General features: G+C 44.6%; 1 protein-coding gene across 1 annotated transcript in view; it reads right to left on the minus strand.

Annotated features, from left to right (window-relative positions):
• The window catches only part of Map2k1 (mitogen-activated protein kinase kinase 1), a 76204-nt gene that overhangs the window by 19825 nt on the left and 43081 nt on the right, over window positions 1–13298 (minus strand). The window contains exons 3-5 of the mRNA XM_036192916.1: window positions 12886–13032; window positions 3264–3341; window positions 2438–2489 (exon numbers count right to left, since the gene is read on the minus strand). Of these exons, the coding sequence (XP_036048809.1) occupies window positions 2438–2489; window positions 3264–3341; window positions 12886–13032 (277 nt within the window). The remainder of the gene's footprint in view (window positions 1–2437; window positions 2490–3263; window positions 3342–12885; window positions 13033–13298) is intronic.

Consider the following 13298-nt stretch of genomic DNA (forward strand, 5'->3'; position numbering starts at 1 on the left):
TGTATAAGTGGCCGGTAGGGTCCATGCTGCCCTCACTAAAGAGAATCTACTTGGCTGGTGGGGAGGGGTAGTCATGCACACCTTTAATCCCAGCACTCAGGAAGCAGAGGCAGGCGGATCTCTGTGAGTCTGAGACCAGCCTGGTCTACAGAGTGAGTTCCAGGACAGCCAGAGCTGTTGCACAGAGAAACCCTGCCTCAGAAAAGAGACAGACAGACAGACACTGACTCTGTCTGAAAAGAAAGCCATACAAAAAGAAAGAAGACCCAGCTGACCAGAGTCCCAAGGCTCTAATTTCAATCCCATCTTCATCACTGCCTTCAGATTTGCTGGTGACTCAAGCCAACACATTCCATCTTCTGATTGAGTAATCTCAAGTCTGACACAATCAAAGAATCCTGACTACTTAGGTCATATCAGATTCTATTAGAAAGTTGGTGAGGTAATGACTCATGCATAAAAACACTAGTTATGTTCCACCATATACCAGAGTCCTCTCTTTCTCCTGGAAGACACAATTCATCTATGAACCTTCTCTATGGCCCCCACATGACTCAACCAGTACACTGCACTTGGCAGGTATTCTATAAATATTTTACATTTATTAATTACTTGTTTTGGATAAAGAGATTGCGAGGAGGGAGTAGTTAACATGGAGGGGCCTAGTCATGCCCCTATCACTGGGACGTCACCTAAGAGGTCAATGGGGGGTCACAGATTTCCTGCCCAGTGCCTGGCCAGCAGCTCACAAACCATATACACTAGGCTAAGCCACACAGACCGCTCTTCCCACTGGATACCCAAGGGAAATAGAATACAACAGCCTGTACAGCCAGCTCACCTTATGGAATCCTTAAGTTGGCCAAAGTATGAGCACTGGTTACATGAGAACATCAGTCAAATTCCTCCTGCCCAGGAAGGTGCTCCGTGAAAGCAGAGACAAATCATTAGGAATGAGAACCTGCTTATCTCTTAAATTCCCATTAGGTGTGGATCCTCTGAACATGTAAGAGAGCTAGTGAGAGGGCTGGAGAGATGGCTCAGAGGTTAAGAACATTGACCACTCTTCCAGAGGTCTTGAGTTCAATTCCCAGCAACCACAGTGGCCCACAACCATCTATAATGAGATCTGATGCCCTCTTCTGGCATGTAGGCATATATGCAGACAGAACATTGTATAGATAATATACAAATAAATCTAAAAAAGAGAAAGAGAGAGAGAAAAAAAGAGCTAACTGGGTATATAAGCAAGGCAAAGTATCTCACTAGGACCAGAGCCCTACTCATCCAGTTAAAGGAACCTGTCCCAACCACACCTGAGAGTAGCTGGTCATATTTTACTTACCTAGCCATATATTAGTAACATGTTCTTTTTTGTGAGAGAGGGTCTTATCATGTAACTCTGGCTGATCCAGACAGCATTATGTAAACCAAGTTGGCCTAGATAGAACTCAGAGATCGACCTGCCTGTGCATCCTAAGCATTGGAATTAAATGCCTGCACATCATGCCTGTTTACTAACGTATTATACAGGATTTCTGTACTTCTTGGCAGTCCTGGAACTTGCTCTGTAGACTAGGCTAGCCTCGAACTCAGAGATCCACCTGCCTCTGCCTTTTGAGTGCTAGGATTAAGGTGTTTGTCACCACCGTCTGGCTACTATCATATTTTTAAAGAGAGGTTCTTGGAGCTATGACTAGCTAATGTAGAGTACCAATGAGGTACTCATACCTGTAACCCAAGCGTTGAGGAGGCTAATGTAGGAGGATTACCACAAATTCAAGGATTACACAGTGAGTTTCCAGCAAACCTGTTCTACAATGAGAAAACCTGTCTCTCCAAACAAAATAAACAAAGAATGCACTCGGGAGGTAGAGGCATGTGAATCTCTGTGAGTTTGAGATCAGCCTGATCTATGTAGCGAGTTCCAGAACAGCCAGGATACTTAAGAGACACCATCTCAAAAACCAAAAAAAACTAACCAAACAACAAAACATATACACAACAAACAAATAAAAAAAACATTAGTACAGAGAGCCAGGCATTGGCGGCACATGCCTTTAATCCTAGCACTCGGGAGGCAGAGCCAGGAGGATCTCTGTGAGTTCGAGGCCAACCTGGTCTACAGAGCTAGATCCAGGACAGATACCAAAACTACACAGAGAAACCCTGTCTCGAACAACCAAAAACAAAAAAACAAAAAACAAAAAGAACACACAATTTTTTTTCTGAGACAGGGTCTCACTATAGCTTTGGCTGCCCTTGAACTCACAGAGATTCGACTGCCCCTGCCTCCCACGTGCTGGGATTAAAGGTGTACACCACTATACCCAGTTTAGTAAAGGGCTTTCATTCCAAAACAAAACATATAAGAGATGTGAGAACCTTCAGATTTCTGTTGTAATTCAGAATAAAATATCTGGCAATACTTTCTCACCTCTGTGCATAATCTTGTGCTTCTCCCGAAGATATGTCAGGCCTTTTATCACCTGGAGGAGAGGACAGTAAAAAGAAGGGAAACAGAAGTGGAATTGGCTTAGAAAAACAACGGCTCTTCTTAAACATTCCACAAACAACAAATCTGCCTTATCAAGCAGCCATATCGTATGTTCTATAAAGCATCACTGTTAGGTTAAACTAAGGATGGCTAAGCATAAGGAACTTTTCAAAACACCCTATAAGAGAAGCTTTTCCAAATAGGCAATTTTAAAGATCTTTTCTACTACTACCAACAAGAATTTTCCAAGATACCTTATCTTGTTTTTCAGACACAGGTTTGAACATAAAAGCTGGGGCTGGGGATTTAGCCCAGTTGGTAAAGTGCTTGTATGTATAAGGCCCACACTTCGATCCTCAGCACAGCATAAAACTGGATGTGGTGGTGAATGCCTGCCATCTTAGCACTGGGGGAGCAGCAGAGGCAGAAGTACCAGAAGTTTAAGGTCATACTCCAAAGAAAAATTCCTAGTGAGAAACACTGGGTTTTGTTGTTGTTTTGTTTTAGTTTTGGTTTTTCAAGACAGGGTTTCCCTGTGTAGCTTTGGAGCCTTTCCTGGAACTCACTCTGTAGACCAGGCTGGCCTTGAACTCACAGAGATCCACCTGCCTCTACCTCCCGAGTGCTGGGATTAAAGGCGTGTGCCACCATCGCCCGGCTGAGAAACACTGTTTTTGAAGTAAACTCCCTTCACTGACTTATCTTCCTCCCTCACTATCTCCTCTTAATTTACTACTTTAGAAGCAAAACTTTACTACATACTCACAGCAATGCTAACTTTTCCTAAAATTTGCTCAGGAATTCTTCCAGCTTTCTTCAGAACTTGATCCAAGGACCCACCATCCTAAGAACAAGAATACAGGCCAGTTAGTGACAATGTTTCTACGATGTCAACTATTAAACGTCAGAAGAATGTGACTCCCATATGTAAGACACTTGCTTAACACAGATTAAGAAACAAGCATCCTTCAGTCTGATCCAGTTATCAAAATCTGAGGCAGGTTTCAAATAATGATCAAGGGTTGGGGATTTAGCTCAGTGGTAGAGTGCTTGCCTAGCAAGCACAAGGCCCTGGGTTCGATTAAAAAAAAAACAAAAACAAATAATGATCAAACAAAGTCCTGTGGGCTTCTTTAAACAAGTGACTAATACACAGCGGTCATAAAAAAGGCTTGCTTTGCCCTGACTCTCAGCATAGGAGAGTACCAACTGTGCACGCTCCATAGCTCGCCTGCCCAAAGTTAAACACTAAGTGCCGCTTACTGGCTACTGCAGTGAAAGGTCAGAAGACAACTATCACAGTCACCGGCCGTGGTGACGACTAGACCAACAAAGCACTCGGAACATCGGGCATACAGTAAGGACTGGATACACGAGTTAGCTGTTGGGGGTCAGCACCATGGCTCAGAGGGGAGAGTGCTGGCCACGGAACCTGACAACCTGAGTGCAGTGCCCAGAATCCACGGTGGAAAGAGAAAAACAATCCACAAAAGCTGGTCTTTGTCCGCCACGTGTGCTGTAGCGCACATACACACCAATAAATTAAAAATTTCAAATTTAAATGCAGTGTTGGGAGAGATGGCTCAGCAGTTCAGAGCACCTGTTCCTGCAGAGGACCCTGGTTCAGCTCTCAGAACCCACATGGCAGCTCACAGCCATCTTTAATTCCAGTTCCAAGGGATTCAATGTTCTCTTCTGGCCTCCAAAGGCACCAGGCACACATGTGGTGCATACATATATATGCAGGCAAGCACTCGTACACATAAAATAAAAATAAACTCCCTCTAAGCCCAGGAGAGAGCCCTGGATCTCTTGAAATGAAGTTAGGAGTGGCTTAAGCCACCATTTGAGTGTTGAGAACCAAACTTAGTTAAGAGCACTTACAATAACAGTAAATGCTCTAAATGGCTGAACACTATATCTCCAGCCGCCAGTGTTAGTAGCCTTAGCACTATCATTTCAGTTGACATCTGGTATTCTAATAAACCAATCATCAAAAATTAAAAGAAAAATGTCATAGGAGGTAATCATTTATTCTATAAATCGTACAAAGTGTCATGGACTATGTGGTAAATATAAGGGGTAGAGATATAAAAAGAGCTAGCTCTTAAGACAAATACTATAGAGACATTGAAGAAGGGGGTAGCAACTCTGACTCAATGCAGAAGACAATGTTACCACTGAAATCATACTCAGGAGTCAGGTTGCTGTACCAAGTATTACCACTGAAATCATACTCAGGAGTCAGGTTGCTGTACCAAGCAAAGGAAGGAGCAAGGAAAGAAATGAATAGGATATTTCAGCAAGACTGAAAGCCAAGACACTCAACAGCTTCACACTCCTGAGATGCTATGCAGTTCATTTCATTTTGAGTCCATGAAGAGACATAGGGACAGACAGGACTAGAAATGGCCAGCTGTAGTCAAGGCTCCACCTAGAAAACTTCTCAGTTAGTAAGAGTATTTGCTATGCAAGCATGAAGGTCTGAGTTTAAATCCCCAGCATGCATATAAAAAGCTAAGCATGGCCATGTGCACACCTATAACTCAGCACTGTCCAGGAAAGAAACAGGAGGATCACTGGGGCTTGCTGGCTGCCAGCCTAGCTCCTGGTTCACAGTGAGATCCTGTCTCAGGGGAATAAGGTAAAAAGTAATATAGCAGAAATGTGCAAGCGCGTGTGCACACATGCACACCCAAGCACACCTTAAGATCTGACTTGATGGAGGCAGAAATAAAGGAATCCACACCTAGTGTTTTAAGAACCACAGCAGCTGGGAGTGGAGGTTAACAGAAGAGATGTAGAGGGCAAGAGGTCCTTGTGCACACAGATAAGCACCAAAAAATCCAGGAAGATTAAACATGCAGACTTGTCTCTTTCAAGGAAGGAGATGGTTACCTGTCTTCATCCTGGAATGCTTGGAAAGAATGTAGTTTACAACCTGGTGATCCTTTGCTATCTGTATAACCAGGCTTCACCTGTATACCCCAGAATTTATGTTTTGTTTAACCCTGACCCTTCCCCCCTAAATACTGAACATTGCTTCTAAGTCCATTAGACCTATCCTCATGAGAGATGTCACCTGTCCTTTACAACAGCCTAAGTGATTTCTATCTTATCTTAGGACCACGCCAATCTTGACTTCCACAAGCATTATGTTTACCTCAGTCATTCTCCCTAGACCCTAAATTGTGAGCACTATTTCAGAGTCAACAGTACCCATCTTTATGGAAGACGCCCCATGTACTTTGTAAAGAGTTTCAATGTAAACATGTCTTAAGCTTTGTTGTACACACAGGACTGTTGGACTGTTTAATTATCATCAGAACACTTTTTTCCAAAATTATGCTGTGCTTAAATATGGCTTAAAAACAAACAAACAAAAACAACAACAAAAGCCCTAGGGTCAGACTCTAGAAGTTTGTACCAATGATGGCTAACTACGCTAAGCTGAACTGAGTCTCATTACTGTCTCTTCAGGGATGGCTTGTTGCTGGCAGTAAAGCCTGTAGGGACTAGCACACGCCACCACACGCCACCCCCAAAGGGAGAATTCTCCATGCGGAGACTAAGAAAGAGGATCACAAGATTTAGGAAAGCCTGGGCCACATAACCCAGTAAGACCCCATCTCCAGAAAGAGTAAAACAGAGGGACCTCTTTCCTTGAAGAGATGACACATCCGTCACTAGAAGCAATTCTCAGACACAGTGGCTAAGGGAAGAGCTAGAAACAATGATCCTGATGCTGAGCCTTGAAGAAGAGTGAGACTCTGGATATACATTCAAACTTCACACAAACATCCTGTCTCCAAAATTGCGTCTCTATGAAGCAGCCATTGACAATGAGACAAGGGAAGCAACCATATTTAACATGGCAAACAGAGGAAAACAGAGCACACCTTATCAGCGTTAAAAAGGTTGTGTATACTAACAAAGCAAAGTCAAAATGTTAAGAAGGGCTGTTTCCTTCTGTGTAAGCAGTAAGATTATCAGAGAGTTTTTTCCTTGCCCTTTCTACTGTTTATAGATTTTCTACAAATACTAAATGTTTTACTTTTAAAATTACTAATGTATTAAAATAGAAAAATAAATCTACAAAATAAATTAAAATATGCCAAACATCCATTTTGTGCAAAGGTACCAGTAGGCAGACATTAAGCAACTGCCTCAAGAGCATACATACACACAGAGGTGCCTGCAAATATAACAGTGTAGACTGTCAAATGCAGGATAGTTTTATATAGCACAGGAAGTATAAATGACTTCTGATCACAATGAACGCCCTAGCACAATTGCATCTTGGTGGGGTGAGTCAATCAGGAAGAGTAGAGCATTCTGAAACTCAGCCTATAACTTCAATATGGCAGAGAGTCTCCAGGGAATGGAAGCACAGAGCCAGGGCGAGAGCACCCTTTACACATACACTTACTTTCCAAGAGCCTCTATCCAGGCTGTGACCATGCTAGCAAGCTCATGCCATCAAACTGGTCCTGTGATTCTGGTTGCCTTCAGTGCCACAGTCCCCTTCTGGCCGAACCAGGACAATACCAAATCCCAGGAACACCCCTTCCCCAAGTCAGCAGGCTCCTACAAACACCATAGCATCTCTCAGTTTCCTTCACCAAAGGGAAAAGCACAGAAAGCTGACAAGCTATTTCTAATTTGCCAGTAACTGGATATAGTTTCAGCTCCTTAGTTTGAATGGCTTTACCTAATCAAGAAATGATCATAAAAAACAAGGTAACAAAGCTGCTCTGTGAAACTGGATTCAAATGGGGTAGAAAAATAACCTGGTGGTTCTCATGTTTCTTCGTTTAGGCAATGAATGGCACTACCTTTTAGATGACCCTAGCCACAGCATAGGATGGAGGGCAGTCCAGCTAACTGAATGCACATGACCTTCCCAGGGGGTGGTAAGGGAAGTATTTCTAGTTCACCATGGGTTCACAAAGAGATGCAGGTCTGATCAGACTGGATTAGAAATGACCAGCTGTGGCCAAGTTCCCATCTAGAAAATCAATACTTGATGGAGGCAGAAGTTAAAGAATCTGTTTCTGGTGTTCTAAAATGAGAGAGAGAAGGGAGAAAAGGGGCAAGGGGGGGGGCAGGAGAGGGAGAGAGAAATTTGTATAGAGGGCATGCTTCCTGTGCGTGCGCACGCCACACACACACACACACACACACACACACACACACACGCACACGCACACGCACACGCATACGCACACGCACACACACGCACACACACGCACACGCACATGGGAAGAAGGCTCCTTCCCTTTCCCCTCCAGGTGACAAGCAGTAGAGAGGGAGAACAAGGGCTCACAAGACAAGCTCATCAGGGTCACCCAGCCTCCTGCAGCCAACCCTGCAGCACTCTAGTTCTGCCTCACTGTTGCCAAGAACTTGTGATCACTGACTACCACTGCTGCCGTGGCACTTATTTTTAGACACCAATTATTAACTAAGTCAACGGCACTTTTGTGATGGTTTTCTATAGAGAGACAAATGCTTTATGAAATAATAGCTTAAAAGCTTTTTCTCCTGCCTCAGAACCACCAACTCCAACTCCCTGCTCCCCGGTTGCTCAGCTACCAACAGAGCAGAATCCTCCTCTGTAGACAAGAGCATTCTGTTCTGGTTAGGGAGCATCCTATTCCTTTGGCTCTCAAAATTCAGACTTCTTTCTTTTCTTTTCTTTTTTTGTTTTTTGAGACAGGGTTTCTCTGTGTAGCTTTGCACCTTTCCCAGAACTCACTCTGTAGCCCAGGCTGGCCTTGAACTCACAGAGATCCGCCTGGCTCTGCCTCCTGAGTGCTGGGATTAAAGGCGTGCCCACCACCGCCGGCCAATCTTATTTCTAAGGGAGGTGAGTCCCTGGCTGAATGCTTCAGAAAACAGACAGTGCATGCTGATGACACAAACTGTCTGTGGTAATACTGTATTGTGCACCCTAATAAACTTACGTAGGGTCAGAGAACAGAACAGCCACTAGACAGACATAGAGGCCAGAAAATGGTGGCACTCACACCTAATCCTATCATTTGAGGGGGAGAGATCCATCCGGATCTCTGTGAGTTCAAGGCCACACTGGAAACAGCCAGACACGGTGACACTCATGTTTAATCCCAGGAAGTGATGGCAGGAAGCAGAAAGGTATATAAGGAATGAGGACCAGGAACTAGAGCCTGGTTAAGCTTTTAGGCTTTGAGCAGCAGTTCAGCTGAGATCCATTCGGATGAGGACACAGGATCGGCTGAGAAGTTGGCAAGGTGAGATTAGCTGTGGCTTATTCTCTCTCTCTGATCTTTCAGAATTTACTCCAACAGCTTGCACTGAGTTTTTTATTAATAAGATCTTGTAAGATTCGTGTTACAACTGACTTTAAAATGCATCTTAAAAGCATTTAAGATAAGATGGACAATGGCTAGGGAAGCAAATATGTGGCAAAATGCTAGTAGCAGAATTCGTGGTGGTTACTCTCTAGGCTTGGGAGTTTTCCTAATCAGTTGTTGGAAATGCATGTTAATGACATAGGATGTTAAACAGAATGTTACAGTGGGGACCAAAACCCTTTAGAAGCTAGGATGTGACCAAAGAGCAGAGTTCTTCACATGACCCCACCTTGGAGCCAAGTGGCAGCCAGCAGGCAGTTTTTACAGTAGGGTTCTGATGCAGGAGGACCTGACAGAGACCAAGGAAGGGTGAGGAGGGTCCAAAGCTGGCTCTTGTGGCTCATGGAATTCCAGCAATAGCTGCTTGCTACAGAGTCCTGTCTAGACCTTCAGACTGCTCTGAGCTCTCTTCTATTGTAAAAACACTGTTCCAGGGCTAGAGACACAGCTTAGTGGGATAGCCCTGACACCTGCATGGGCCAAGCAATGGATTCTATCCACAGCACCACAAGGAGAAAAAAATTAACAAAATAAAATGAAAGAAAGAAAAGGTACTGTTCTTTCTTACAATGCTGCTTCCAAGGTTTAACTCTCTCCCTCCAAGCCCCAGTCCTGACCAGGGCCCTTCAGGTCATTACCAATGTCTGAGGCCTACCCTTAGCCCTGAAGCGCAACCACACTCACCCACAAACAGCCTCTTGGCTCCCATATTAGAGGGAGACATTTGAGTACATGGAACGAGCAGGTAACTAGGGAGAGAACTTCTGAGGCTTCAGCAGAACGGGCTGGTACTCAGCAGCTCTGACAGCTAAACTGAGAACATGTAGAACACAGCCTCCAGCCTGTGCACAGCTCTAGCATCCCAGTCCTCAGGGCAACTCATGTGACACCTTGCATATAATAAGCACTAAAAATAAGTGTTTGTAAAGCTGGACCTCTGTTGATTAACTAAAGTATATCGTGACTGGCTACAAGTGCTCAAAACCATGGAAACACAGGATGTAAGCTCAGAGAGGGCCCCTGGAGAGGAGCTCATCCAATCATTTCTCTGCTGAGAAGCAGCATCCCACAAGGATAGCCCTGCACAGAGAGAGAGAGCAGTCTGAAACCAAAGGAAGCAGGACTGCTTAGACTCTGGCACACGTCTTTGTGATTTAAGCCCATTACAAAACCTCCCCAGGGCCTTACTCTCTCAACCTGCCAGCTGAGGGAGTTGACAATCCATCTTACAAAATGGGGGCGACAAGATTAATAACTTACATAATGTGAGAAGGACTTAGTAAGTGACAAGAGAGTTGAAAGCTACTTGCTATTATAACTGGTCATGCCACCACCCACCTTCCATTACTTTAGCTAGACCTAAGTGGACAGAAGGCTACTTGGCCCTTCCTGTTTCTGGCTTATCAGCACCACCCAACTTCTCTTCTTCCCTTTCTAGTTGTTAAAACATCTTAGGCTGTTTAGACATCTGTCTGCACCAAAACTCTTTTTGGGCTAGAACCCCGCCCCCCCCAAAAAAAGAGACCATCAACACAAGAGTATCAGAATTCCAAAAGTGTCAGGCATAGTGGCACACACTTGTCATCCCAGCAAGCAAGAGGCAGATGCAGGAGAAACATTGCAAGTTCAAAGGCAGCCTGACCCACATAGTAAGTTACAAGCTACCCAGGGTTACACACAGAGACTCTTTTTTAAAAAAAAAAGGAAGGAGGAGGAGGAAAAGTAGTAGTAATAGCTTTGCCAGGCTTGGTTGTGCAGGCTTTAATCACAGCAATCAGAAGGCAGAGGCAGGTATGTCTCTGAATTCAAAGCCAGCCTGTTTTACCTAACTTCCAAGCCAGTCAGGGCTGTGTAATGAGACCCTGTCTGAAAAGTCCTTGGCAGCCAAAACCTAAGTGGAAATCCACACCCCAGGAAAGGAGCTACAGCCAACCCAAAAAGAGTCCCCATGCTTCCTACAGACATTGCTGCACTCTAGTTGAAGCAAAAAGGAACAAGAGCTTTCTCTATAACCTTTAGATATGCAGAAGTCCAGGATCCAAGTTCCACACAGCCCCACAAATGTTGGCAGATGATTACAACAGTATATGTGGCCCTTCTTGATCACAAAAGCAAGGAGATATTCAAAACGAGAGAGAGAGAGAGAGAGAGAGAGAGAGAGAGAGAGAGAGAGAGAGAGAGTGTGTGTGTGTGTGTGTGTGTGTTAGGGTGGCCATCAACAACAAAGGTTCCTCAGTGGAGAAGTTGAAGGTCATTCAGACCAGACAGCATTCTGAAAGTTAGTCTAGGTCTAAAGCTCAGAAGGGAAATGGGAACGGGAGCCAATAGCCACTGTGCCAGGCTGAAATCACAAGAGTCATCAAGTTTGTGGACCCCCGTCTAAACTGTCAGCCACATGGGGAAAAAGCAGGAATCTGCACTTGCAAAATGCATACTCTGAATTGGAGGACATACTGACAGACTGACACCTGCCATTCTCACCTGCACAACAACAAAACAGACAGAATCATGGCCACTTTACAAGTGAGGAAACAGAGTCAAAGAGATCAGGAAGTCTACCCAAGGTCACAATGAAATGGTATTCTAGCTCGTTTTATGTCAAGCTGACACAAGCTAGTCTTTTAGAAGAGGGAACCTTAACTGAGAAAATGCCTCCCTCTACCAGATGGGCCTGTGGGCAAGCCTGTCTGTGGTACCTTTTCTTGAATGATGATGTGGGAGGTCCCAGCTTATAGTGGGCAGTGCCACCCCTAGGCTGGCGGTCCTAAGTGTTATAAGAAGGCAGGCTGAAGCTGAAGAAGCCATTAGGTACAAGCCAGTCAACAGCACCTACCCATGGCCTCTGCATCAGTTCCTACCCTGACTTCTCTCAATAATGGAGTATGACCTAAGAGTTGAAACTTGAAATTAACTCTTTTCACCCCAGGTTGCTTTTGGTCATGGTGTTGTATCACAGCACTATAGGCCTAACTAAGACAAACAGTGTTAAGTAAATACAGACTGACCGAGTACCTGCTCTGTACCAGGGTGTCAAGAATATTCTGAACTTTCAAGACAGTGGCAGGGCTGGGATATAGCTCAAGAGTAAAGCACTCACCTACTAAGCATGAGGCCCTGGATTTAATCCCCAGCACACTAAAGAGGAGGGCACAACACGGTGGCAAACATGACAATGTCATTATTTATATTTATGTAAGGAAAAAGATACAAATAAACAACTGATTCCCCAAGTCCCCGGGCCATTCCATCAGGTACAGAGCCAGTGATCCCAGGCTTAAAGGACAGAAAAGCCCCAGTCCCCTGTCTCTATCCAGTGGAGTCAACCAAGTCCAAGCACTGGGGCCAAGCTGAAGAGGACTTACTGACTGCACGGCCTAAGTGCAAAGTAAAAGATCAAGTGTCTCTGTGCTTTAATTTCCTCAGTGGGTAAGATAAAAATCTTAAAACTCACAACCTGAGTCTGAGTCCTAGAACCAGTGGTGGAAGGAAAGAACCAGCTCCCACAGTTAACCTCCACACGAATGCCATGGTACTTCAAACAAACAAACAAACAAAAAAACCCCCGAAGGCTGCCCTTAAAGTCCATTATAAACCTTCTGAAGGCAGAGACTTCTAATAACCCTGTCTTCATATTCATTACCCCAGAACCTTGTAAATCGCACACAGCATGGTACACATAGTGGACTTAAACTGCATTAATCAGATTTGGACCACATCAAAATTTTATGGTCATCAAAATAGGAGAAAACTAGGAAATTAACTCTTCTAGAAAAGCCCACCAGGAATTCCTGGCATCTAGTACTTCTCTTTGAAGAGAAGAGGGGACCCAGAAAACAGGGCTGTCATCCTGTGGCTATACCAGATTCCACAGTCAGGCCCCCAAGTCTTCCAGGCTGTTGGGTATGGACCTGGATGGTCACCATCCAGGCCAACAATGAGGCCAGAGCAGCCTGTTTCCAGCCAGTGCCGCCAGGCAGACAGACGGCTGCCTACCATGTGCTCCATGCAGATGCTGATCTCGCCGTCGCTGTAGAAGGCCCCGTAGAAGCCCACGATGTATGGGGAGTTGCACTCATGCAGCACCTGCAGCTCCCGGATGATCTGGTTCCGGATTGCAGGTTTGATCTCCAGGTGAATTAACTAGGAAAGAAGTGAGGGGAAAGCTTTTAGGAAGGGGAGTAAAGCAGAAAGCCTTTCTCCAGTGATTTCCGTTCCTGAGGGGAAGATAAGAAGCAGCTTTTGGGTTTTATTTTTTTAAGGTGCTGATGACCACACAGAGCCTTGCACATGCTATGTAAGTACTCTACCACTAAGCTATATTCCAACTCTCTATTTACTTTACTATTTTGAGGAAAGATCTTACTATATTGCCCAGATTGGCCTGAAACTCATTTTGTAGCTGAGGC

This window comes from Onychomys torridus, chromosome 7 (assembly GCF_903995425.1).
Source record: "Onychomys torridus chromosome 7, mOncTor1.1, whole genome shotgun sequence".
NCBI classification, from domain to species: domain Eukaryota; kingdom Metazoa; phylum Chordata; class Mammalia; order Rodentia; family Cricetidae; genus Onychomys; species Onychomys torridus.